At 51.1% G+C, this 25,261-nt stretch overlaps 1 protein-coding gene across 3 annotated transcripts in view; it reads left to right on the top strand.

The window, feature by feature from the left end:
• The first annotated feature begins 279 nt into the window (after positions 1–279).
• The window catches only part of LOC147122422 (leucine-rich repeat and IQ domain-containing protein 3-like), an 83,207-nt gene continuing 58,225 nt past the window's right edge, over positions 280–25,261 (top strand). Inside the window, exons 1-5 of one of the 3 annotated variants that reach the window (XM_085983578.1) lie at positions 280–629; positions 4,419–4,739; positions 17,908–18,041; positions 20,725–20,824; positions 22,107–22,214. In XM_085983578.1, the coding sequence (XP_085839704.1) occupies positions 432–629; positions 4,419–4,739; positions 17,908–18,041; positions 20,725–20,824; positions 22,107–22,214 (861 nt within the window). In that variant the 5' untranslated portion in view covers positions 280–431. Of the gene's footprint in view, positions 630–4,418; positions 4,740–17,907; positions 18,042–20,724; positions 20,825–22,106; positions 22,215–25,261 lie in introns of those variants that run through there. The other 2 variants (XM_085983577.1, XM_085983576.1) reach the window with 2 other exon arrangements.

Below are 25,261 nucleotides of genomic sequence, written 5' to 3'. Positions count from 1 at the left end.
AATGACCAGATCATCTATTTTAGTGATGTTGGTTGAGGGATAAATATTGGCCCCAGGACACACAGGAGAACTCTCCTGCTCTACTTTGAATAGTGCAGTGGGATCTTTTATGTCCACCTGAGAGGGCAGAGGGGCCCCGGTTTAGACATTTCGAAAGACAGCACCTCCCGACAATGCAGCACTCCTTCAGTGTTGCACTGAAGTGTCAGCCGAGATGATGTGCTTTTTTAAAAGAGATGGGGAAGAGAGGAATGCTTTCTACAGAAAATACACTCTAGCCTCTGCATTTGTCCTGGTCGTGGTTAACATTTTTTCACCTTTCTCACTCCTTGGTGTCGTGTATCCCACAGATCTCCACAGATAAGAGAGGTCTTGTAGATAACAGTCACCTTGTGTCGCCTTCAAAATCCTTAATCCTGTCGCATGGAGAGATGGATCACATGGACAAAGAGAAGAAACTGGAGGAGATTGTGGTAGTAAACTTGTCCGGACATTATCTGATAAACCTGGGCGACTTGACCAATTGCCCGGCTCTGAGGATTTGCATCCTGTCCAGGAATTACATCACTAATATTAAACCCCTCTCATACTGTCGAAATTTAATCAAGCTGGATCTCCATGGAAACCATGTAAGTGAGGCAGGATGTGTGCTCAACAAAACAATGTCGCACAATTGGAAATCTAAGAATGACAGATCTGTGTCCCGAATGTTAAATGTTAGCAGCAACAGTATAGCTACTAACTAGTGCACAGTAAGAGCTAGTGAGTGAGACTCGTTGCATTCCTGTGTACGTGGGCTGTCGAAAGAACTTGTGCCTCATCCTGTCCTCGTACGTCCCAAAGTGCTTGACTGGCAATGCATTACTATTTACAGACAGTCACTCCAGAGTTAACAGGAGGGAGAACGTCTGTCCCAGACAGCGCAGTGCTCCACAGAGTAGAAGGGCATGGTGTGGCACCCATTGCATTCAACATGGTAAACCCTGCTCTCAGCTGTCTCATCTGGGCACATGTTGAGTGGAGGCCATAACCTTAGTGGGAGGGATAATCAAGACCAATTGTTTTGGTGTGTGTTTGTGTAAAGGGCTCATAAAATGTGCATCAGTGCTCAATAAATATTAGATAGAATTAACAGCACAGAAACAAACCATTTGCTCCACTCGAGCCTCCTCCCACTCGATTTACTTCATCTCACCCTATCAGCATATCTTTCTATTCCTTTCTTCTTCCTGTGTTTATCCAGCCTCCCTTTAAATGTATCTATACTATTCACCTCAACCACTCCCTGTGGTAGTGAGTTCCACATTCTCACCACTCTCTGGGTGAAGAAGTTTCTCCTGAATTCCCTATTGGATTTATTAATGACTATTTTATATTTCTGGTCTCCACTACAAGTGGAAACATCTTCTCTGTCTACCATATCGAACCCCTTCATAAAATTTAAAGACCTCTATCAGATCACTAGACAGATCAGATAGACTAGACAGACTAGATGCAGGAAGGATGTTCCCGATGGCCGGGGAGTCCAGAACCAGGGGTCACAGTCTAAGGATAAGGGGTAAGCCATTGAGGACAGAGATGAGGAGGAATTTCTTCACCCAGAGAGTGGTGAACCTGTGGAATTCTCTACCACAGAAGGCAGTTGAGGCCAATTCATAAAATATATTCAAGAAGGAGTTGGATATATTTCTTAAGGCTAAAGGGATCAAGGGATATGGGGAGAAGTCAAGGACAGGGTACTGAGTTTGGATGATCGGCCATGATCTCATTGAATGGCGGAGCAGGCTCGAGGGGCCGAATGGCCGACACCTGCTCCGATCTTCTATGTTTCTATGTTTCTATCACCCCCTCCGTCTTCTCTTTTCTGGAGAAAAGAGTCACAGCCTGTTCAGTCTTTCCTGCTGGCTGTGTCTTTTCTGGAAGAGAGAATTACATGGCAGCTCACCTTGCAAGGGGTCTCGTCCTCTGCCTACCAGCTGGCTCATGAGTGGTATTCAGGTGCCAGGTGGGTAAGGAGCACGCACCGCCTAGCGTGGTGGTAAGCCAGCAAACCCGACATCCCAGCTTTGGTTCCTGGTCTTTGCCGAGTTTGTTGATCTAAGCCGGCTCAGCCTGTGGCTCAGTGCCTGTGCTCTTGTTCCTGATCGATATGCAGCAACAACCTCGGAAATGTACACTCAATTTAATTGTTCTTGCGCTATGAGGTTGATTTCATGTCAGACAGGAGGAGCTCGTGTTAGCAAGCCCTGTGTCTTGGCAAATGGTCCTCATAAATTCTGGTGGTTTTTCTGGCCTCTTGCGCATCCCCGATTCCTGGGCCCCTAAGCTCTGGAATTCCCTCCCTAAACCTCTACGCCTCTCTACCTCTCCTTCCTCCTTTAAGACACTCCTTCAAACCTACCTCTTTATAGAAACATAGAAGATAGGAGCAGGAGTAGGCCATTCGGCCCCTCGAGCCTGCTCCGCCATTCAATGCGATCATGGCCGATCATCCAAATTCAGTACCCTGTCCCTGCTTTCTCCCCATATCCCTTGATCCCTTTAGCCTTAAGAAATATATCTAACTCCTTCTTGAATATATTTAATGAATTGGCCTCCACTGCCTTCTGTGGTAGAGAATTCCACAGGTTCACCACTCTCTGGGTGAAGAAATTCCTCCTCATCTCTGTCCTAAATGGCTTACCCCTTATCTTTAGACTGTGACCCCTGGTTCTGGACTCCCCCGCCATCGGGAACATCCTTTCTGCATCTAGTCTGTCTAGTCCTGTTAGAATTTTATAAGTTTCAATGAGATCCCCTCCCATTCTTCTAAACTCCAGCGAGTATAAGCCCAAGCGACCCAATCTCTCTTCATACGTCATTCCTGCCATCCCAGGTATCAGTCTGGTGAATCGTCGCTGCACTCCCTCCATGGCAAGAACATCCTTCCTCAGATAAGGCGACCAAAACTGCACACAATACTCAAGGTGTGGTCTCACCAAGGCCCTGTATAACTGCAGCAAGACATCCTTGCTCCTGTACTCGAACCCTCTCGCTATGAAGGCCAACGTACCATTTGCCTTCTTAACCGCCTGCTGCACCTGCATGCTTACCTTCAGCGACTGGTGCACAAAGACACCCAGGTCTCGTTGCACCAAGACCTGTCCTAGTATTTCCTCATGTGGCTCGGTGTCAAATTTTGTTGATTACGCTCCTGTGAAGCGCCTTGGGATGTTTTATTATGTTAACAACAGCAACAACTTGCATTTATATAGCACCTTTAATTTTCTCTTACAGGAGAGACACAGCTATCAGGACCTAGACAGCTGAAGGCACAGCCGGCAATGGTGGGGTGATGAAACTCAGGGATGCGCAGGAGGCCAGAATTGGAGGAGCGCAGAGATCTCGGAGGGTTGTAGGGCTGGAGGAGGTTACAGAGATAGGGAGGGTGTGAGGTCGTGGAGGGATTTGAAAACAAGGATGAGAATTATCCTTAAAAGCGCTTAGTTCTTAATCAGCGCAGATAACGGAGTGGGGAGGTTCCTTTTGCATTGCCTTAATCCACAACAGCTTGAGAAGTGGGGTCATGCTTGTTTAATAACACAATTGATAATAATGCTTTTATTTCTAGGTCTTCATCAGAAATAGGCTGATAGCGAATTGCACCCGATCTCTTGTTCTACTGATTTGCTCCTGTTGCGTTTTAAAAGGGAATGAGGAAAGGGCAGGGGAATAGGACTGTGGGGGAAAAAAAGAGCTTGAATTAATGTAGTGCCTTTCATGTCCCTCGGTCCCGTTTCAAAGTGCTTCACAAGTAAACACGCCAGCCAATTTGCGCACAGCAAGGTCCCACAATAAATGAATGAATGACCATTGAATCTGTTGGTTGAGGGATGAAATATGACCAGGACACCGGGAGAAGTCCTTGCTCTTCTCTGAATAGTGCCCGAGGGGCCCTTTACGACCACCTGACCAGGCAGTCGGGGCCTCAGTTTAACATCTCATTTGAACATCGGCGCCCCCTCAGTACCACACTGGAGGGTCAGCCTGGATTCTGCGCTCAACTGCCGGTGTGGGGCTCGATCCCATAACCTTCTGACTCCGAGGCAAAAGTGTCGCCAATTGATTAGCTCTTTCAGAGAGCTAGCACAGGCAGAATGGGCCAAATGGCCTCCTCCTGTGCTCCAAAATCCTATGAAACTAGGTGGAGAAAATAAATCTTGATAGCTGAGTGATTCTTCAGATCAAGCAGCATTACGCCTTCAGATGAGGTTCATTTTACTGCAGTATCATGTATAGTTAGAATGATAGAGCACAGAAGGAGGCCATTCGGCCCATTGTTCCTGTGCCGGCTCTTTATAAGAGCTATCCAATTAGTCCCACTCCCCTGCGAATGGCTATAATGTACAGTACTAATATCATTTGTTTTTGTTTATCAGATTACAGATCTCCCGGATGAATACTTTTGGTCTAATATGAAGTATCTGCAGGTCCTATATCTCCATGACAACATCATTGGAGACCTGAACAGTATCAAATCCCTGTATTTCTGCCCAAGCCTCGTTGCTCTGACCCTGTTCGACACCCCAGTGAGCCTCATACCAAAGTATCGGCATTACCTCGTCAACAACATCTGGTCTCTCAAAGCGTTGGACAACTTTGTCATTGCAGATGAGGAGATCATTGAGGACGGCTTGCACGGTGACAAATTCAAAGCTTTAAGCCCACATTTCTTTATTCATCTCCCCGTCCCTCCACAGGTTGGTGCCTACTTCTGTTGTTGAGGGAAAGAAACAGTTTGTTTTCCACATGGATATGCACTTGAGGTGCCGTGACCTACAAGGTTATGGACCAGGAGCTGGAAAGTGGGATTAGACTGGGATAACTCTTTCTCGGCCGGCGCCGACACGATGGGCCGAATGGCGGCCTCCTTTGCCGTAAATTTCCCTGATTTCTATGGGAACAGGCTGAAAATCAGAAATTAATTCAGAAAAAGGGGGACATCGACTTGAAATTAGAGCTAGGCCGTTCAGGGGTGAAATCACGAAGCACATTTTTTCTGCCCTCGCAGCGCGTTCCTATGCAGAGCTAGACAGGTAGCTAACAACTTGATATCTTCCCATAAAAATCACAAGGCTTGACTTTTCTTGTAAAGCTTTACTGAAAGATTCTTATTGTAAAACTGAAATACAACACAGAAATGGAAGCACACATTAGTATACAAGCGCATAACTGATATGCATACACAAATTTAGGTACGCTGAGCAACACAGTACATTTGGCATGTAACTTACCAAACACGTGGAAACACAGCTTACTGTGAATATACATTTAGCAAACTGGAAGGCATTCTCTTTAAATTAGCCCTGTACATAGTGCATCAAAATACAGCTACTAGTTAACCAGCTAGACAGAGAGCGAGCACTTCACGGCTAGCTGTGTAAGTTTGCTTACAGAGAAAAGTTACAAACTAAACATTTTCTACAACATACAGTGTACACTAATCATCTATAACATTCTCAAGTACTTACAGACAAATAATATCCAAGACTCAGGCGTGGGAACAATATAACTTCCCAGAGCATGTGCCGCTGTAGGTCTGTAATATACAGTAGTTTACTTTACTGCACTTACTGTGCTTTACTGCACTTTACTGCGCTTTTACTGCAGTTGCTAGGTACCAAATAGCCACTAGGTGGCGGCCCCCACAATGGGAATCGACCCAACTTACTCAAACCCCTGAATTAACTGGAAAACTAACATAAATTGCTACAGAGAGACAGCACAACATTGATGTAAAAAGACTACTGAGAGCTTGGTTTGAGTATAAAACAAGGCTTTAATCAACTGTTTCACAACCATGAGATTTCTAGTTACATCACGAGTTCCTGGTTACAGAAACATCCTGAGCAAGCTGGGCCCACGCCCGAGTATTTATACTCCTTGGACGGTGCCACCAGCTGGCCGCCCAGTGTTACTTCATGAGTTATTTCTTCATGAATGATGAGATTCGTGACACACTTTTTCACACAAAGGGTAGTGGAAATCTGGAAAACTCTCCCCCAAAAGTCTGTGGATGCTGGGGGTCAGCTGGAGCTTTCAAGTTTGAGATTGGTAGATTTTTGTTGGGTAAGGGTATCAAGGAATATGGAGCTAAGGAGGGTTGAGGTACGGATCAGCCATTTCCTAATTGAATGGCGGAGCAGGCTCGAGGGGCTGAATGGCCTCCTGTTCCTATGTTACTATTGAATCTGCTTCCACCACCCTGTTATGCAGTGCCTTCCAGATCATCACAACGCGCTGCATTAAAAACAAATTCTCCTCATCTCCCCTCTGGTTCTTTTGCAAATTACCTTAAATCTGTGTCCTCCTGTTACCGATCCTCCCGCCAGTGGACACCTTTGTCCCAATCTAATCTATCAAAACCCCTCCCAAAGATGAGACTTGCAAATGAAGATTAATTTGGAAAAAAAACCTACCCAATAAAAATATCACTGGGAGTCGGAGGAAATCCTAGGAAGGACCAAAAAACCAGGCACGGGAGTTGTTATCATTTGAATCTGCTTGGAAACCTGGATTGCCACTGCCCGTTGGAGTTGTTTTGCAAGATTTGGTCATTTGAGCGGCTATACTTACAATAAGTGTAAGTGAAAATTTGATTGATTTCACTCGGGATGTCGTGCTGTGCCCAATCATTACCTTACCTCGCCCCCCCTCCCTATCTCTGTAACCCCCTCCCACCCTACACCCCTCCCTATCTCTGTAACCCCCTCCCACCCTACACCCCTCCCTATCTCTGTAACCCCCTCCCACCCGACACCCCTCCCTATCACTGTAACCCCCTCCCACCCTACACCCCTCCCTATCACTGTAACCCCCGCCCACCCTACACCCCTCCCTATCACTGTACAATACAATACAATACAAATCGCTTTATTGGCATGATAAGGTACATCTTATGTTGCCAAAGCATCAAAATACATTTATGGTTGAACACATAAACGCGGTTCCATTCATACAGTGTATAAACAGGTATATCCCTGAGTTTATAATTATATTTTCGCCTTGTTTATATATACTCTTGTCTTAGTTTACTGGTTGTCCCTCTGTTCATGGCAAGCTGTAACATAGTGTGCCGCCAGTGTTACACAGCTTCTCTCCTCCCCCAGTAGGAATGGGAGTTTTTGGTTGTCAGTCAGATTTCTGAATTCAGGGCATATTTGTGAGAATTTTATCCCCCGCCCACCCTACACCCCTCCCTATCACTGTAACCCCCTCCCACCCTACACCCCTCCCTATCACTGTAACCCCCTCCCACCCTACACCCCTCCCCATCACTGTAACCCCCTCCCACCCTACACCCCTCCCTATCACTGTAACCCCCTCCCACCCTACATCCCTCCCTATCTCTGTAACCCCCTCCCACCCTACACCCCTCCCTATCACTGTAACCCCCTCCCACTCTACACCCCTCCCTATCTCTGTAACCCCCTCCCACTCTACACCCCTCCCTATCTCTGTAACCCCCTCCCGCCCTACACCCCTCCCTATCACTGTAACCCCCTCCCTATCTCTGTAACCCCCTCCCGCCCTACACCCCTCCCTATCACTGTAACCCCCTCCCTATCCCTGTAACCCCCTCCCACCGTACACCCCTCCCACTGTACACCCCATCCATCGCTGCAACCCCCTCCCACCCTACACCCCTCCCTATCACTGCAACCCCCTCCCACCCTACACCCCTCCCTATCACTGTAACCCCCTCCCACCCTACACCCCTCCCTATCACTGTAACCCCCTCCCACCCTACACCCCTCCCTATCTCTGTAACCCCCTCCCACCCTACACCCCTCCCCATCTCTGTAACCCCCTCCCACTCTGCACCCCTCCCTATCTCTGTAACCCCCTCCCGCCCTACACCCCCCCATCTCTGTAACACCCTCCCACCCTACACCCCTCCCTATCTCTGTAACCCCCTCCCACCCTACACCCCTCCCTATCACTGTAACCCCCTCCCACCCTACACCCCTCCCCATCACTGTAACCCCCTCCCACCCTACACCCCTCCCCATCACTGTAACCCCCTCCCACCCTACACCCCTCCCTATCACTGTAACCCCCTCCCACCCTACATCCCTCCCTATCTCTGTAACCCCCTCCCACCCTACACCCCTCCCTATCACTGTAACCCCCTCCCACTCTACACCCCTCCCTATCTCTGTAACCCCCTCCCACTCTACACCCCTCCCTATCTCTGTAACCCCCTCCCGCCCTACACCCCTCCCTATCCCTGTAACCCCCTCCCACCGTACACCCCTCCCACTGTACACCCCATCCATCGCTGCAACCCCCTCCCACCCTACACCCCTCCCTATCACTGCAACCCCCTCCCACCCTACACCCCTCCCTATCACTGTAACCCCCTCCCACCCTACACCCCTCCCTATCACTGTAACCCCCTCCCACCCTACACCCCTCCCTATCACTGTAACCCCCTCCCACCCTACACCGCTCCCTATCTCTGTAACCCCCTCCCACCCTACACCCCTCCCCATCTCTGTAACCCCCTCCCACTCTACACCCCTCCCTATCTCTGTAACCCCCTCCCGCCCTACACCCCCCCATCTCTGAAACCCCCTCCCACCCTACACCCCTCCCTATCTCTGTAACCCCCTCCCACCCTACACCCCTCCCTATCACTGTAACCCCCTCCCACCCTACACCCCTCCCTATCTCTGTAACCCCCTCCCACCCTACACCCCTCCCTATCACTGTAACCCCCTCCCGCCCTACACCCCTCCCTATCACTGTAACCCCCTCCCACCCTACACCCCTCCCTATCTCTGTAACCCCCTCCCACCCTACACCCCTCCCTATCTCTGTAACCCCCTCCCACCCTACACCCCTCCCCATCTCTGTAACCCCCTCCCACCCTACACCCCTCCCCATCTCTGTAACCCCCTCCCACCCTACACCCCTCCCTATCTCTGTAACCCCCTCCCGCCCTACACCCCTCCCTATCTCTGTTACCCCCTCCCGCCCTACACCCCTCCCTATCACTGTAACCCCCTCCCACCCTACACCCCTCCCTATCTCTGTAACCCCCTCCCACCCTACACCCCTCCCTATCTCTGTAACCCCCTCCCACCCTACACCCCTCCCTATCACTGTAACCCCCTCCCACCCTACACCCCTCCCTATCTCTGTAACCCCCTCCCACCCTACACCCCTCCCACCCTACACCCCTCCCCATCACTGTAACCCCCTCCCACTCTACATCCCTCCCATCACTGTAACCCCCTCCTGCCTGTTGTCGGGAATTGCTGGAGTCTATAATTCTTCTTCTTCTTAGGCAGTCCCTCGGGAACCAAAGATGACTTGCTTCCACATTAAAAATTAGTTCTCAGGTGACTGATCTGTCACAGGTGGGGCAGACGGTGGTTGAAGGGGCGGGTGGGTGGGGTGCTTGGGTTGATGTGCGCTCCTTGCACTGCCTGCGCTTGGCTTCCGCTTGCTCCCGGCGAAGAGACTCGAGGTGTTCGGCACCTTCCCGGATGCTTCTCCTCCACTTTGTGCGGTCTTGGGCCAGGGATTCCCAGGTGTTGGTGGGGATGTTACACTTTTTCAAGGAGGCTTTGAGCGTGTCCGTGAAGCGTTTCCTCTGCCCACCTGGGGCTCTCTTGCCGTGCCGGAGCTCCGAGTAGAGCGCTTGTTTTGGGAGTCTCATACCGGGCATGCGGACAATGTGACCCGTCCATCAGAGCTGATTGAGCGTGGTCAGAGCTTCGATGCTGGGGATGTTGGCCTGAGCAAGAACACTGACGTTGGTGTGCCTATCCTGCCAATGGATTTGCAGGATCTTGCGGAGGCAGTGTTGGTGGTACCTCTCCAGTGCTTTGAGGTGCCTGCTGTACATGGTCCATGTCTCTGAGGCATACAGCTGGGCGGGTATCACTGCTGCTCTGTAGACCATGAGCTTAGTGCTGGGTTTGAGGTCCTGGTCTTCAAACACTCTCTTCCTCAGGTGACCGAAGGCTGCACTGGCACACTGAAGGCGGTGTTGGACTTCGTCATCGACGTCTGCCCTTGTTGACAGTAGGCTCCCGAGGTATGGAAAGTGGTCCACGTTGTCCAAGGCCTTGTCGTGGATTTTGATAATCGGGGGCAGTACTGTGTGGCGGGGGCAGGTTGGTAGAGGACCTTTGTCTTACGGATGTTTAGTGTAAGGCCCATGCTCTCGTACGCTTCGGTGAAGGTGTTGACGATGGTTTGGAGTTCGACCTCCGAGTGAGCGCAGACGCAAGCGTCGTCTGCATACTGTAATTCGACGACAGAATTAAAGACAGGGTGACTGAACGTCTTGAAAATTTTCAGTTGATCGGAGAGAGCCAGGATTTGTGAAAGGTAGGTCATGCCTGACAAACCTGATTGAATCTTTTGAAGAGATGACTATAGTGGACAGGGGCATGTTTATGGATTTTATTAATATGGACTTCCAGAAGGCATTTGATAAAGATCCACAGAAGAGTCTGTTAATTGAGGTTGAAGCCCGTGGAATTGAGGGCAACTTGTTGACCTGGTTAGGAAATTGGCTGAGCGGCAGGAGACAGAGAGTAGGGATAATGGACAGGTACTCTAATTGGCAGGAGGTGACTAGTGGTGTCCCGCAGGGATCGGTGTTGGGGCCTCAACTATTCACTGTATTTATTGATGACAACTAAGATAATGGGATAGAAAGCCATATATCCAAATTTACCGACGACACAAACATAGGTGGCATTGTAGACAGTGTAGATGGAAGCATAAAATTACAAAGGGTAGATGGATTAAGTGAATGGGCAAAACTGGGGCAAATGGATTTCAATGTAGGCAAATGTGAGGTCATCCACTTTGGACCTAAAAAGGACAGAACAGGGCACTTTCTAAATGGTGAAATGCTGAAAACAGTGGAGGTCCAAAGAGACTCGGGGGTCCAGGTACATCGATCATTAAAATGTCATGAACAGGTACAGAAAATAATTTAAAAGACTAATGGAATGCTGGCCTTTATATCTAGAGGACTAGAATACAAGGGGGTAGAAGTTATGCTGCAGCTGTACAAAACCCTGGTTAGACCACACCTGGAGCACTGGGAGCAGTTCTGGGCACCACACCTTAGGAAGGATATATTGGCCTTGGAGGGAGTGCAGCGTAGGTTTACCAGAACACCCGGACTCCAGGGGTTGTTACAAGGAGAGGTTACACAAACTAGGGCTGTATTCCCTAGAATTTAGAAGGTTCAGGGGTGATCTGATCGAAGTTTCCAAGATATTAAGGGGAACAGATAGGGTAGATAGAGAGAAACTATTCCACTGGTTGGGGATTCTAGGAGGCATAAAAATTAGAGCCAGACCTTTCAGGAGTGAAATTAGGAAACACTTCTACACACAAAGGGTGGTAGAAGTTTGGAACTCTCTTCCGCAAACGGCAATTGATGCGTGATCAATTGTTCATTTTAAATCTGAGATTGATAGCTTTTTGTTAACCAGAGGGATATGGGGAAAAGGCAGGTATGAGGAAAAGGCGGGTATATGAAGTTAGGTTGCAGATCAGTCATGATCTCATTGAATGGCAGAATAGACTCGAGGGGCTAAATGACCTCCTCCTTTTCCTATGTTCCAGCCCTACCCCCCTCCCTATCAGTATAACCTTCTCCCGTCGTACATCCCTCCCTATTTCTAACCTCCTCCGGCTCTACACTGCTCCCCATCCCTGTGAGCTGCCCTACAACCCTCTCTCTGTAACCTCTTCCCGCCCTACATCCCTCTCCATCTCTGTAACCTCTTCCCGCCCTACAATCCCCTCTATCTTTGTAACCTCCTTCAGTCCTACAACCCTCCCTATCTCTGTAACCTCCTCCAGCCCCTACAATCCTCCGAGATCTCTGCGCTCCTCCAATTCTGACCTCTTGCACATCCCCGATTTAAATCGCCCCACCATTGAAGGCTGTGCCTTCTGCTGCCTGGGCCCTAAGCTTTGGAATTCCCTCCCTAAACCTCTCCGCCTCTCTACCTCTCTCTCTCCTTCTTTAAGATGCTCCTTAAAACCTACTTCTTTGACCAAGCTTTTGGTCACCTGTCCTAATATCTCCTAATGTGGCTCGGTGTCAAACATAGAAGATAGGAGCAGGAGTAGGCCATTCGGCCCCTCGAGCCTGCTCCGCCATTCAATGAGATCATGGCTGAGCATCCAAATTCAGTACCCTGTCCCTGCTTTCTCCCCATATCCCTTGATCCCTTTAGCCTTAAGAAATATATCTAACTCCTTCTTGAATATATTTAATGAATTGGCCTCAACTGCCTTCTGTGGTAGAGAATTCCACAGGTTCACCACTCTCTGGGTGAAGAAATTCCTCCTCATCTCTGTCCTAAATGGCTTACCCCTTATCCTTAGACTGTGACCCCTGGTTCTGGACTCCCCCGCCATCGGGAACATCCTTCCTGCATTTAGTCTGTCTAGTCCTGTTAGAATTTTATAAGTTTCAATGAGATCCCCTCTCATTCTTCTAAACTCCAGCGAGTATAAGCCCAATCGACCCAATCTCTCCTCATTCGTCATTCCTGCCATCCCAGGTATCAGTCTGGTGAATCTTCGCTGCACTCCCTCCATGGCAAGAACATCCTTCCTCAGATAAGGCGACCAAAACTGCACACAATACTCAAGGTGTGGTCTCACCAAGGCCCTGTACAACTGCAGCAAGACATCCTTGTTCCTGTACTCGAACCCTCTCGCTACGAAAGCCAACATACCATTTGCATTCTTAACTGCCTGCTGCACCTGCATGCTTACCTTCAGCGACTGGTGCACAAGGACACCCAGGTCTCGTTGCACTTCCCCTTCTCCCAATCTATTGCCGTTCAGATAATAATCTGCCTTCCTGTTTTTGCCACCAAAGTGGATAACCTCGCATTTATCCACATTATACTGCATCTGCCATGTATCTGCCCAATCACCCAACCTGTCCAAATCATACTGGAGTTTCTCGGCATCCTCCTCACAGCACACATGCCCACCCAGCTTTGTGTCGTCTGCAAACTTGGAGATATTACATCTAGTTCCCTCGTCTAGATCATTAATATATATTGTGAATAGCTGGGGTCCAAGGACCGATCCCTGCGGTACCCCACTAGTCACTGCCTGTCACTCAGAAAAAGAGCCGTTTATTCCAACTCTTCGCTTCCTGTCTGCCAACCAGTTCTTTACCCAAGTCAGTACCTTGCCCCCAATCCCTTGTGCTTTAACTTTACATGCTAATCTCTTACGCAGGACCTTATCGAAAGCCTTCTGATAATACTCCTGTAATGTGCCTGGGGTCATTTTACGATGAGAGATCTTGGAGGAGGTTACGGAGATTGGAAGGGGCCATGGAGGGATTTGAACACAAGGTTGAGAATTTTAACAGCGAGACGGTGTCTGATTTACGCTTTTCTGATGCGCCTTGGGAATTATTACTAGGTTAAAGGTGCTATATCAATGTAAATTGTTACTGTATGAACAAGCTGTGATGAAATATTCCATTCATCACTCATCAGTATTTCTCTGCCTGTGACTGTGGTTGGTTTCAGTTTCATTTCCATTGTATTGTACTGTGTGTAGGGCTCCGCCCATACCTGGCTCCTATGTAAGCTGGCCCAGCCTGCAGCACATCCAGTACGGCAGACCTCTGGATGGAAGATACATTCTCCTCTGTGTGTTACCTTCTAAGTCAATAAAAGCCTTGTTTTGTTTCGCTAACATCGAGTCTCGGATTTATTGAGGCACATCAATTTTATTGACTTAATTTTCAACACAATGGATCAACTCTTGAAACCCAAATGTTTGGATTTGGACCAGCATGCTTCGGACGCATCGGCACGCTTCGGACACTGGTTTATGTGTATGGAATTCTTCCTGGACAATTCCGCAGCCGTCAAAGACGCTACGGACGCTGCGAGTATGAAACTCGGAATTCTGCGGAATTGGGTAAGCCACCGGGTTTACCCTCTCATCCAAGACGCCGACACGTACCCGGCTGCCTGCGACATCTTAAAGGCGCATTACCAGCAGCCTACGAATGAGGTGTATGCTAGGCATCTGCTCGCTACTCGCGCACAGCGACCTGGGGAATCGGTGGAGGAGTTCCTAGGCACCCTGAAAACGCTTGGCAAAGACTGCAAGTGCCAAGATGTAAAAGCCGCAGTGTACACTGACGAGCTTGTTCGCGATGCCTTTATCACAGGCCTCAGCTCCACTTACATCCGGCAGAGACTGCTGGAAAAAACGGGATTGGACCTGAAACAGGCTGCGGACACAGCACGATCCCTGGATGTGGCCCAGAGAAACTCGGACGCCTACTCTTCAGCCCGCGCCGTCCACGCCGCCACGTGTGCACCAAGGGCGCCGCCATCTTGGAAGGCATCTTCCCCGCCCGGCAGCCCGACACCGTCGGGGCCCCGCTCTCCCCCCAGAAGCCCTACGACAGCCGCGACGCGTCGGGGACCCAACTGCTACTTCTGCGGGCAGCCGAAGCACACCAGAAACCTGTGCCCGGCGAAAGGCACCACCTGCTTTAAGTGCGGTAAGAAGGGGCACTTCGGGAAGGTGTACAGAGGGAACCCCGCCGGAAAACCCGCTACCGCCGTGTGTGCGCCGTGGGAGCGGCCATCTTGGACGCCATCTTGCCCGACCTCGTGGGGTCCGCCATCTTGTGAGCAGACAGCGTGGACGCCATCTTGTCTCGATCAGGGCCCTACAGTGGCATCGGTCACAGTGGACCAGACCAGGCCGCACCCGCTATCCAAATCAATGGTGGACATCGAGGTAAACGGGTGCAGGGTTAAATGTTTAATTGACAGTGGAAGCACGGAGAGTTTTATCCACCCTGAACTGGTACAACAACTCTCCCTAAAGGTGGTCCCTACTTGGGGTACCATCTCTATGGCTGATAAAACCCAGACATCGACCATTATGGGTTACTGCACGGTACAATTGTCCGTTAACGGAACTGTATACGATAATTTTAAAGTATTAATCATGAAGAATCTATGTGCGAGCGTGATCTTGGGCCTGGATTTCCAGTGCTACCACCAAAGCATCACGCTCAATTACGGTGGGTCCCAGCCGCCCCTCACAGTGTGCGGTCTGGCTACCCTGAAGGTAAAGCCGCCTTCGCTATTCGCGAACCTTACCCCTAACTGCCGGCCAATAGCGACCAAAAGCAGGAGGTACAGCTGGGAGGACAGGCGGTTTATCGCAACCGAGGTAGACAGGCTCCTGAAAGAGCGCATTATTGAACGCAGCAATAGCCCGTGGCGCGCCCAAGTGGTGGTGGTGGTAAGGGGTAGCGAGAAGAAACGGATGGTGATCGACTATAGCCAAACGATCAACAGGTACACCCAACTAGACGCCTACCCGCTACCCCGCATATCAGAAATGGTGAACCAAATCGCCCAATACCGGGTGTTCTCCACCATCGACCTCAAGTCAGCGTACCACCAGCTCCCTATCAGACCAGAGGACCGCCCGTACACCGCCTTCGAGGCGAACGGACGCCTCTACCAATTCCTCAGAGTCCCCTTTGGGGTGACGAATGGGGTCTCGGTCTTCCAGAGGGAGATGGACCGCATGGTCGATGACCACCACTTGCAGGCAACCTTCCCCTACCTCGACAACGTCACCATCTGCGGTCACAACCAGCAGGATCACGACTCGAACCGCGAGAGGTTCCTGAAAACCGCACAAAAACTCAACCTCACCTACAACGAGGACAAGTGCGTTTACAACACCACGCGCCTCTGCATACTAGGCAGCGTGGTGGAGAATGGGGAAATCGGACCAGACCCCGACCGATTGCGCCCCCTACGGGAGCTGCCCCTGCCCAACACTCCCAAAGCCCTGAAAAGGTGCCTGGGGTTATTTTCTTATTATTCCCAATGGGTCCCCCACTACTCCGACAAAGCCCGCCCCCTCTTGAAAGCATCCTCTTTTCCGCTCTCTGCTGAGGCCCGTGCCGCCTTCAAAAGCATTAAGCAGGATATTGAGCGGGCCACGCTACAGGCAGTGGACGAGAACACCCCCTTTCAAGTGGAAAGTGATGCGTCTGACTTTGCCTTGGCGGCCACCCTCAACCAGGCGGGGCGGCCCGTAGCTTTCTTCTCGAGGACCCTCCAAGGGCCCGAGATCAGACACTCCTCCGTAGAAAAGGAGGCCCAAGCCATCGTGGAGGCAGTGCGCCACTGGCGCCACTACCTAGCCGGCAAACGCTTCACCCTACTTACCGACCAGCGGTCGGTAGCGTTTATGTTCAATAATAAACAGAGGGGGAAGATTAAAAATGATAAGATTCTTAGGTGGCAGATCGAGCTCTCCACCTTCGATTATGACATCGTTTACCGGCCAGGGGCCCTTAACGAATCCCCCGACGCCCTCTCACGAGGGATGTGTGCCAGCGCCACCGGGGATCGGCTACAGACCCTCCACAATGACCTCTGCCACCCAGGGGTCACGCGGCTGTTCCACTTCATAAAGTCCCGCAACTTACCCTACTCGATTGAGGAAGTTCGGTCCCTGACCAGGAACTGTCGCACTTGCGCTGAGTGCAAGCCTCGGTTCTACCGCCCAGATAGAGCCCACTTAATCAAAGCTACACGGCCCTTTGAGTGGCTCAGCTTAGATTTCAAGGGCCCCCTCCCGTCCGTCGACCGCAATGTTTACTTCCTGAACATTGTGGACGAATACTCTCGTTTCCCATTCGCTTTCCCCTGCCCAGACATGACCAGCGCCACGGTCATTAAATGCCTCAACAGCCTGTTCTGCCTGTTCGGTATGCCGAGCTACATCCATACGGATAGGGGGGCGTCCTTCATGAGTGAAGAGCTACGCCAGTACATGCTGTCCAGGGGGATCGCCACGAGCCGTACCACCAGCTACAACCCCCGGGGTAACGGTCAAGTGGAGCGAGAGAACGGGACAGTATGGAAAGCAGTCACTCTAGCTCTAAGGACCAAAGGCCTCCCTATCTCCCACTGGCAGGAAGTCCTCCCAGATGTGCTCCATTCGATACGGTCATTATTGTGTACTGCCACTAATGCCACGCCTCACGAGCGAATGTTTGTCTTTCCCCGGAAATCCACCTCAGGCGTATCCATGCCGTCATGACTCTCCACCCCAGGTCCGGTATTCGTGCGAAGGCATGTGAGGGGCCACAAGACGGACCCTCTCGTGGAGTCAGTGCACCTACTCCACGCCAACCCCCAATACGCGTATGTCCGGCACGCCGACGGAAGGGAGGACACCGTGTCCATAAAAGACGTCGCCCCAGCCGGTAACGACAACAACCACGACAACAGCAGCAACAACGACCACAGCAACTCTTACCCACCCACTACTCTTTCATCACCCCCGGAAGAACATCGACCAACGGCACCCCCACCAACTACCCCTTCAACAACCCTGGCGGCACCCCCGGCAGAGACCCAGGAGGCCACCGGGGACACCCAGCTGACACCCGCGGCACCACAACAGCCACGTCGGTCGCAGAGGACTATCAAACCCCCGAACAGACTAAATCTATAGAAGGGGTGAATGTGATGAAATATTCCATTCATCACTCATCAGTATTTCTCTGCCTGTGACTGTGGTTGGTTTCAGTTTCATTTCCATTGTATTGTACTGTGTTTAGGGCTCCGCCCATACCTGGCTCCTATGTAAGCTGGCCCAGCCTGCAGCACATCCAGTACGGCAGACCTCTGGATGGAAGATACATTCTCCTCTGTGTGTTACCTTCTAAGTCAATAAAAGCCTTGTTTTGTTTTGCTAACATCAAGTCTCGGATTTATTGAGGCACATCACAAGCCCTTAGATCTTTTGCTGAAATGCAATCACTTATTGGTGTTTTTATCTCTCACACAGATCTCGACCTGGCGGAGTGAGTTGAAGCAGATCAGGGATCTGATCTCTATCATGAACAACATTCTTGCCCATCAATCTCCAGTGCTGATCCTTCAGCGATGGGTCCGTGGATACTTGACCAGAACGAAGCTGGGGTATAGATTGATTTACATGTGTTTTTGTTTCACGCGCTGTATAACAATAACTTGCATTGGTCAAAGGAGTCATGTTGCATGTAGGCACCCCGTTCACCACCTTAAACATTCACTCCCTCCACCACCGGCGTACCGTGGCTGCAGTGTGTACCATCTACAAGATGCACTGCAGCAACTCGCCAAGGCTCCTTTGGACCTGCGACCTCCACCACCTAGAAGGACAAGGGCAGCAGGCGCATGGGAACACCACCACCTCCAAGTTCCCCTCCAAGTCACACACCATCCTGACTTGGAAGTATATTATCTTTCCTTCACCGTCGCTGGGTCAAAATCCTGGAACTCCCTCCCTAACAGCACTGTGGGAGCACCTTCACCACACGGACTGCAGCGGTTCAAGAAGGCGGCTCACCACCACCTTCTCAAGGGGCAACTAGGGATGGGCAATAAATGCCGGCCTTGCCAGCGACGCCCACATCCCATGAACGAATTAAAAAAAAGATAGGTTTTAAGGAGCTTCTTAAAGGAGGAGAGGATTAGGGAGGGAATTCCCGAGCTTGGGGCCTAGGCAGCTGAAGGCACGGTCACCAATGGTGCAGCGAAGAAAATCGGGGTTGCGCAAGAGGCCAGATTTGGAGGAGCGCAGAGATCTCGGAGGGTTGTAGGGCTGGAGGGGGTTACAGTGATAGGGAGGGTTGTAGGGTGGGAGGGGGTGACAGTGATAGGGAGGGGTGTAGGGCTGGAGGGGGTTACAGTGATAGGGAGGGGTGTAGGACGGGAGAAGGTTGCAGAGATAGGGAGGGGTGTAGGGTGGGAGGGGGTGACAGTGATAGGGAGGGGTGTAGGACGGGAGAAGGTTGCAGAGATAGGGAGGGGTGTAGGGTGGGAGGGGGTGACAGTGATAGGGAGGGGTGTAGGGCTGGAGGGGGTTACAGTGATAGGGAGGGGTGTAGGACGGGAGAAGGTTGCAGAGATAGGGAGGGGTGTACGGTGGGAGGGGGTTACAGGGATAGGGAGGGGTGTAAGACGGGAGAAGGTTGCAGAGATAGGGAGGGGTGTAGGGTGGGAGGGGTGTAGGGCTGGAGGAGGTTACAGGGATAGGGAGGGTTGTAAGACGGGAGAAGGTTGCAGAGATAGGGAGGGGTGTAGGACGGGAGAAGGTTGCAGAGATAGGGAGGGGTGTACGGTGGGAGGGGGTTACAGGGATAGGGAGGAGTGTAGGGCTGGAGGAGGTTACAGGGATAGGGAGGGGTGTCTCTCTTCTCTTAGGCAGTCCCTCGGAACCGAGGATGACTTGCTTCCACATTAAAAATGAGTTCTCGGGTGACTGATGAGTCCAATGCGGGACCTACAGTCTCTGTCACAGGTGGGGCAGACGGTGGTTGAAGGGGCGGGTGGGTGGGGTGCTTGGGTTGACGTGCGCTCCTTGCGCTGCCTGCGCTTGGCTTCCGCTTGTTCCCGGCGAAGAGACTTGAAGTGTTCGGCGCTTTCCCTGATGCTTCTCCTCCACTTTGTGCGGTCTTGGGCCAGGGATTCCCAGGTGTCGGTGGGGATGTTGAACTTTTTCAAGGAGGCTTTGAGGGTGTCCTTGAAGCATTTCCTCTGCCCACCTGGGGCTCTCTTGCCGTGTCGGAGCTCTGAGTAGCGTGCTTGTTTTGGGAGTCTTGTATCGGACATGCGGACGATGTGGCCTGTCCATCAGAGCTGATCAAGCGTGGTCAAAGCTTTGATGCTGGGGATGTTGGGCCTGAGCGAGAAAACTGAGGTTGGTGCACCTATCCTGCTAATGGATTTGCAGGATCTTGCGGAGGCAGCGTTGGTGGTACCTCTCCAGTGCTTTGAGGTGCCTGCTGTACATGGTCCATGTCTCTGAGGCATACACCACCTTCAGTGTGCCAGTGCAGCCTTCGGTCGCCTGAGGAAGACCAGGACCTCAAACCCTGCACTAAACTCATGGTCTACAGAGCAGCAGTGATACCCGCCCTCCTGTATGCCTCAGAGACATGGACCATGTACAGCAGGCACCTCAAAGCACTGGAGAGGTACCACCAACGCTGCCTCCGCAAGATCCTGCAAATCCATTGGCAGGATAGGTGCACCAACGTCAGTGTTCTCGCTCAGGCCAACATCCCCAGCATCGAAGCTTTGACCACGCTCGATCAGCTCCGATGGACAGGCCACATCGTCCGCATGTCCGATACGAGACTCCCAAAACAAGCACGCTACTCAGAGCTCCGACACGGCAAGAGAGCCCCAGGTGGGCAGAGGAAATGCTTCAAGGACACCCTCAAAGCCTCCTTGAAAAAGTTCAACATCCCCACCGACACCTGGGAATCCCTGGCCCAAGACCGCACAAAGTGGAGGAGAAGCATCAGGGAAAGCGCCGAACACCTCGAGTCTCTTTGCCGGGAACAAGCGGAAGCCAAGCGCAGGCAGTGCAAGGATTGCACGTCAACCCAAGCACCCCACCCACCCGCCCCTTCAACCACCATCTGCCCCACCTGTGACACAGACTGTAGGTCCCGCATTGGACTCATCAGTCACCTGAGAACTCATGTTTAATGTGGAAGCAAGTCATCCTCGGTTCCGAGGGACTGCCTAAGAAGAAGAGAAAAACTGGACATTCTGGTACCTGGTACTGAAATACTAATGCTGCTGTATTTTATGTTTTATTTTACTAAACCAGAGCTGTCTCAAACCTACATAAACAAACTGTGCCAAGTAGGCAGGTGACCGCAGAGTTATGCAAACAGGGCATCCATGTACTGGAGGATGGCAGTATGTGGGTGAGTCAGTATGGTGCTGGGCTGTTGTAGTACTTGAAATTTGTGTTTTGAATAAGGGTAGGTCTGTGTATCAAAGCACTGAGTAGGACTGTGTAAAAAGACTTGCATATATAGCGCCTTTTATGACCTTAGGTTTCCCAAAACTCTCTCAGTACTGCCCTTCCGACAGCGCGGCGCTCCCTCAGTACTGCCCCTCCGACAGCGCGGCGCTCCCTCGGTGCTGCCCCTCCGACAGCGCGGCGCTCCCTCGGTGCTGCCCCTCCGACAGCGCGACGCTCCCTCGGTACTGCCCCGCCGACAGCGCGATGCTCCCTCAGTACTGCCCCTCCGACAGCGCGGCGCTCCCTCAGTACTGCCCCCCGACAGTGCGTCGCTCCCTCAGTACTGCCCCTCCGACAGCGCGGCGCTCCCTCAGTACTGCCCCCCGACAGTGCGTCGCTCCCTCAGTACTGCCCCTCTGACAGTGCGGCGCTCCCTCGGTGCTGCCCCTCCGACAGTGCGGCGCTCCCTCAGTACTGCCCCTCCGACAGTGCGGCGCTCCCTCAGTGCTGCCCCTCCGACAGTGCAGCGCTCCCTCAGTACTGCCCCTCCGACAGCGCGGCGCTCCCTCAGTACTGCCCCTTCGACAGTGCGGCACTCCCTCAGTACAGCCCCCTGAGACAGTGCGGCGCTCCCTCGGTGCTGCCCCTCAGACAGCGCGGCGCTCCCTCAGTACTGCCCCTCCGACAGTGCGGCGCTCCCTCAGTGCTGCCCCTCCGACAGTGCAGCGCTCCCTCAGTACTGCCCCTCCGACAGCGCGGCGCTCCCTCAGTACTGCCCCTTCGACAGTGCGGCACTCCCTCAGTACAGCCCCCTGAGACAGTGCGGCGCTCCCTCGGTGCTGCCCCTCTGACAGCCCGGCGTTCCCTACGTGCTGCTCTAGAGCACTGTGTGGGACTGTGTATTAACACTGGGTGAGGGACAGTTTAGTTCCAGTTTCATTTCCATGGGTGCAGTTCAGTTATTTGAATCTGTGCCTCTCCCTTTTCATTTTGTGCCACAGTAAACAATGCTGGTGGAGATAGGAAATATCGTCTGGCAATAGGTTTCGTTCAGAGAGCTGCTGGTGATGTAAAGTTACTATTTATTTATTGGTTTTATTTAAATGGTGCTGTTACAAAATCGAGTTCAATCTTAATCATCAGACTTTTTCAAAATGCCTCAAATGTATTTCTAATGTTTATTTAATGGTAGATTTGATCAATAGATATCTGGTAATGGAATTGTATTATTGATTATCCAGGTAGAAGAGAGCAGCAGCAAGCGGGATGGTCAATGTAATGCCGTCCATTTACAGATAGACATCAACAAACTGCAGCTTGAGATGTTAGAGGTACGTCTGATTTCATGAGCTGTTTATGTTAGTGCTGTTTGCATAGAATTACATGGAATATACGGCACAGAAATGGACCATTTGGCCCAACTCGTCTATTTACACTCCATTAGCGTCTCCTCCCATTCCGTCTACCTCATCTCAGCCCTTCAGCATATCTTTCTATTCCCTTTTCTCTCATAAGAACATAAGAATATAAGAAGTAGGAGCAGGAGTAGGCCATACGGCCCCTTGGGCCTGCTCCGCCATTCAATAGGATCATGGCTGATTCGAACCTAGACTCACGTCCACTTCCCTGCCCTCTCCCCGTAACCCCTAATTCCCTTATCTGCTAGGAAACTGTCTATCTCCGTTTTAAATTTATTTAATGTTGCAGCTTCCACAGCTCTCTGGGGTAGCAAATTCCATAGATTTACCACCCTCTGAGTGAAGAAGTTTCTCCTCATCTCAGTTTTGAAAGGGCAGCCCCTTATTATAAGATTATGCCCCCTAGTTCTAGTCTCACCCATCAGTGGAAACATCCTCACCGTATCTACCTGATCAAGCCCCCTCACAATCTTACATGTTTCGATAAGATCGCCCCTCATTCCTCCGAACTCCAATGATAGAGGCCCAACCTACTCAACCCCCCCTCATACGTCAACCCCCTCATCTCCGAAATCAACCGAGTGAACCTTCTCTGAACCGCCTCAAGAGCAAGCATATCCTTTCTTAAATATATAAACCAAAACTGCACGCAGTATTCCAGGTGTGGCCTCACCAATACCCTGTATAACTGCAGCAAGACTTCCCTGTTTTTATACTCCATCCCCCTTGCAATAAAAGCCAAGATTCCATCGGCCTTCCTGATCACCTGCTGCACCCGCACACCAACTTTCCGTGTTTCATGCACCAGGACCCCCAGATCCCCCCGCACTGCAGCACCCTGCAGCCTCTCTCCATTTAGATAATAACTTGCTCTTTGATTTTTTCTGCCAAAATGCATAACCTCACACTTTCCAACATTATATTCCATCTGCCAAATCTCTGCCCACTCACTTAGCCTATCTATGTCCCTTTGCAGGTTTTTTATGTCCTCCTCACTCACTGCTTTCCCTCCCATCTCTGTATCGTCGGCAAACTTGGATATGTTGCACTCGGTCCCTTCCTCCAAATCGTCAACATAGACTGTAAAGAGTTGGGGTCCCAGCACCGACCCCTGTGGAACACCACCAGCCACCGACCGCCAGCCCGAGAACGAACCATTTATCCCAACTCCCTGTTCTCCGCCAGACAGCCAATCTTCCACCCATGCCAATATATTACCCCCGATCCCGTGATTCGCCACCTTGATCAGTAATCTTTTGTGTGGAACCCCGTCAAATGCCTTTTGGAAGTCCAAATACACTACATCCACTGGTTCCCCCCCATCCACCCTGCATGCCACGTCCTCAAAGAATTCGAGCAAATTTGTCAAACATGACTTCCCCCTCACAAAACCGTGCTGACTCTGTCCTATTAAATTATGTTTATCCAAATGCTCTGTTACTGTTTCCTTAATAATGGACTCCAACATTTTGCCAACCACAGATGTTAGGCTAACTGGTCTATAGTTTCCAGCTTTTTGTCTACTTCCCTTCTTAAATAAGGGTGTTACATTAGCAGTTTTCCAATCTGCCGGGACCTTTCCTGAGTCCAGGGAGTTTTGGAAAATAATCACCAATGCATCCACAATCCCTACCGCCACTTCTCTCAAGACCCTAGGATGTAGGCCATCAGGTCTGGGGGATTCATCCGCCTTAAGCCCCATTATTTTACTGAGTACCATCTCCCCAGCGACCCCAATCGTGTCTAGCTCCTCCCCCCCCACCGCCCCCCGTTTGTCCAGTGCCGGGACACCTCCAGTGTCCTCCACTGTAAAGACCGACACAAAACATTTGTTCAGCGTCCCTGCCATCTCCATGTTCCCCACCACCAGCCTCCCGGTCTCATCCTCCAAGGTACCAACGTTCACTCCAGCCACCCCCCTTCCTTTTATATAGCTGTAGAAACTCTTGCTATCCGTTTCTATATTTTTTGCTAGTCCACCTTCACAATCTATCTTCCCCTTCCTAACCAATCTTCCAGTTACTGTTTGCTGGCTTCTAAATGCTTCCCAATCCTCTATCCTCCCACCAGATCCAGCCACCCCATATGCCCCTGTTTTCAGTCGGATACCATCCTTCATTACTCTACCAAGCCACGGATGGCTGTCTTCTCCCTTACTCCCCTTCTTCCTCAGTGGAATACATTTATCCTGAAAGATGTGAAATATCTCCTTGAATGTAGACCACTGCTCTTGTACCGTCCCACACCTCAATCTGTTTTCCCAGTCCACTTTAGTCAACTCTACTCTCATACCTTCATAGTCTCCTTTATTTAAGCTTAGTACGCTGGTTTGAGATCCAACTCTCTCACCCTCCAACTGAATTTGGAATTCAACCATATTATGGTCACTCATTCCAAGGGGATCCTTTACTAGGACATCTTTTATCAATCCTGTCTCACCACACAGGACCAGATCCAAGACTGCCTGCCCCCTGGTTGGCCCAGCCACACACTGCTCAAGGAACCCGTCCCCAATACACTCCATGAACTCTTCCTCAAGGCCGCCATGCCCAACCCAATCAGTCCAGTCAACATGAAAGTCAAAATCCCCCATGATTACAGCTGTTCCCTTATTACAAGCCCCAACTATTTCCCGATTTATACTCCGACCAACAGAGCTGCAACTGTTAGGAGGCCCAACAACCACACCCACTAGCGACCCCCTCCCCTCACCATTCCTTATCTCCACCCAAACTGCCCCACCATCCCGATCCCCCGACCCAACACCACCTCTGACTATTGCAGCGATTCCATCCCTGATCAACATAGCAACCCCACCTCCCTTTCCTTCCTGTCCGTCCCTCCTAATTGTCAAATACCCTTGTATGTTTAGTTCCCAGTCATGATCATCTTGCAGCCATGTTTCCGTAATGGCCACCAGATCACACCCACGTGCAGTCACTTGCACCGTCAACTTGTCCATCTTGTTACGAATGCTG

This window comes from Somniosus microcephalus, chromosome 3, assembly GCF_052327205.1.
Source record: "Somniosus microcephalus isolate GS21.2 chromosome 3, FLI_Smic_1.0, whole genome shotgun sequence".
NCBI classification, from domain to species: Eukaryota; Metazoa; Chordata; class Chondrichthyes; order Squaliformes; family Somniosidae; genus Somniosus; species Somniosus microcephalus.
Note: the sequence above shows the minus strand (reverse complement) of the source record. Positions and strands in the feature narration are given on the sequence as shown.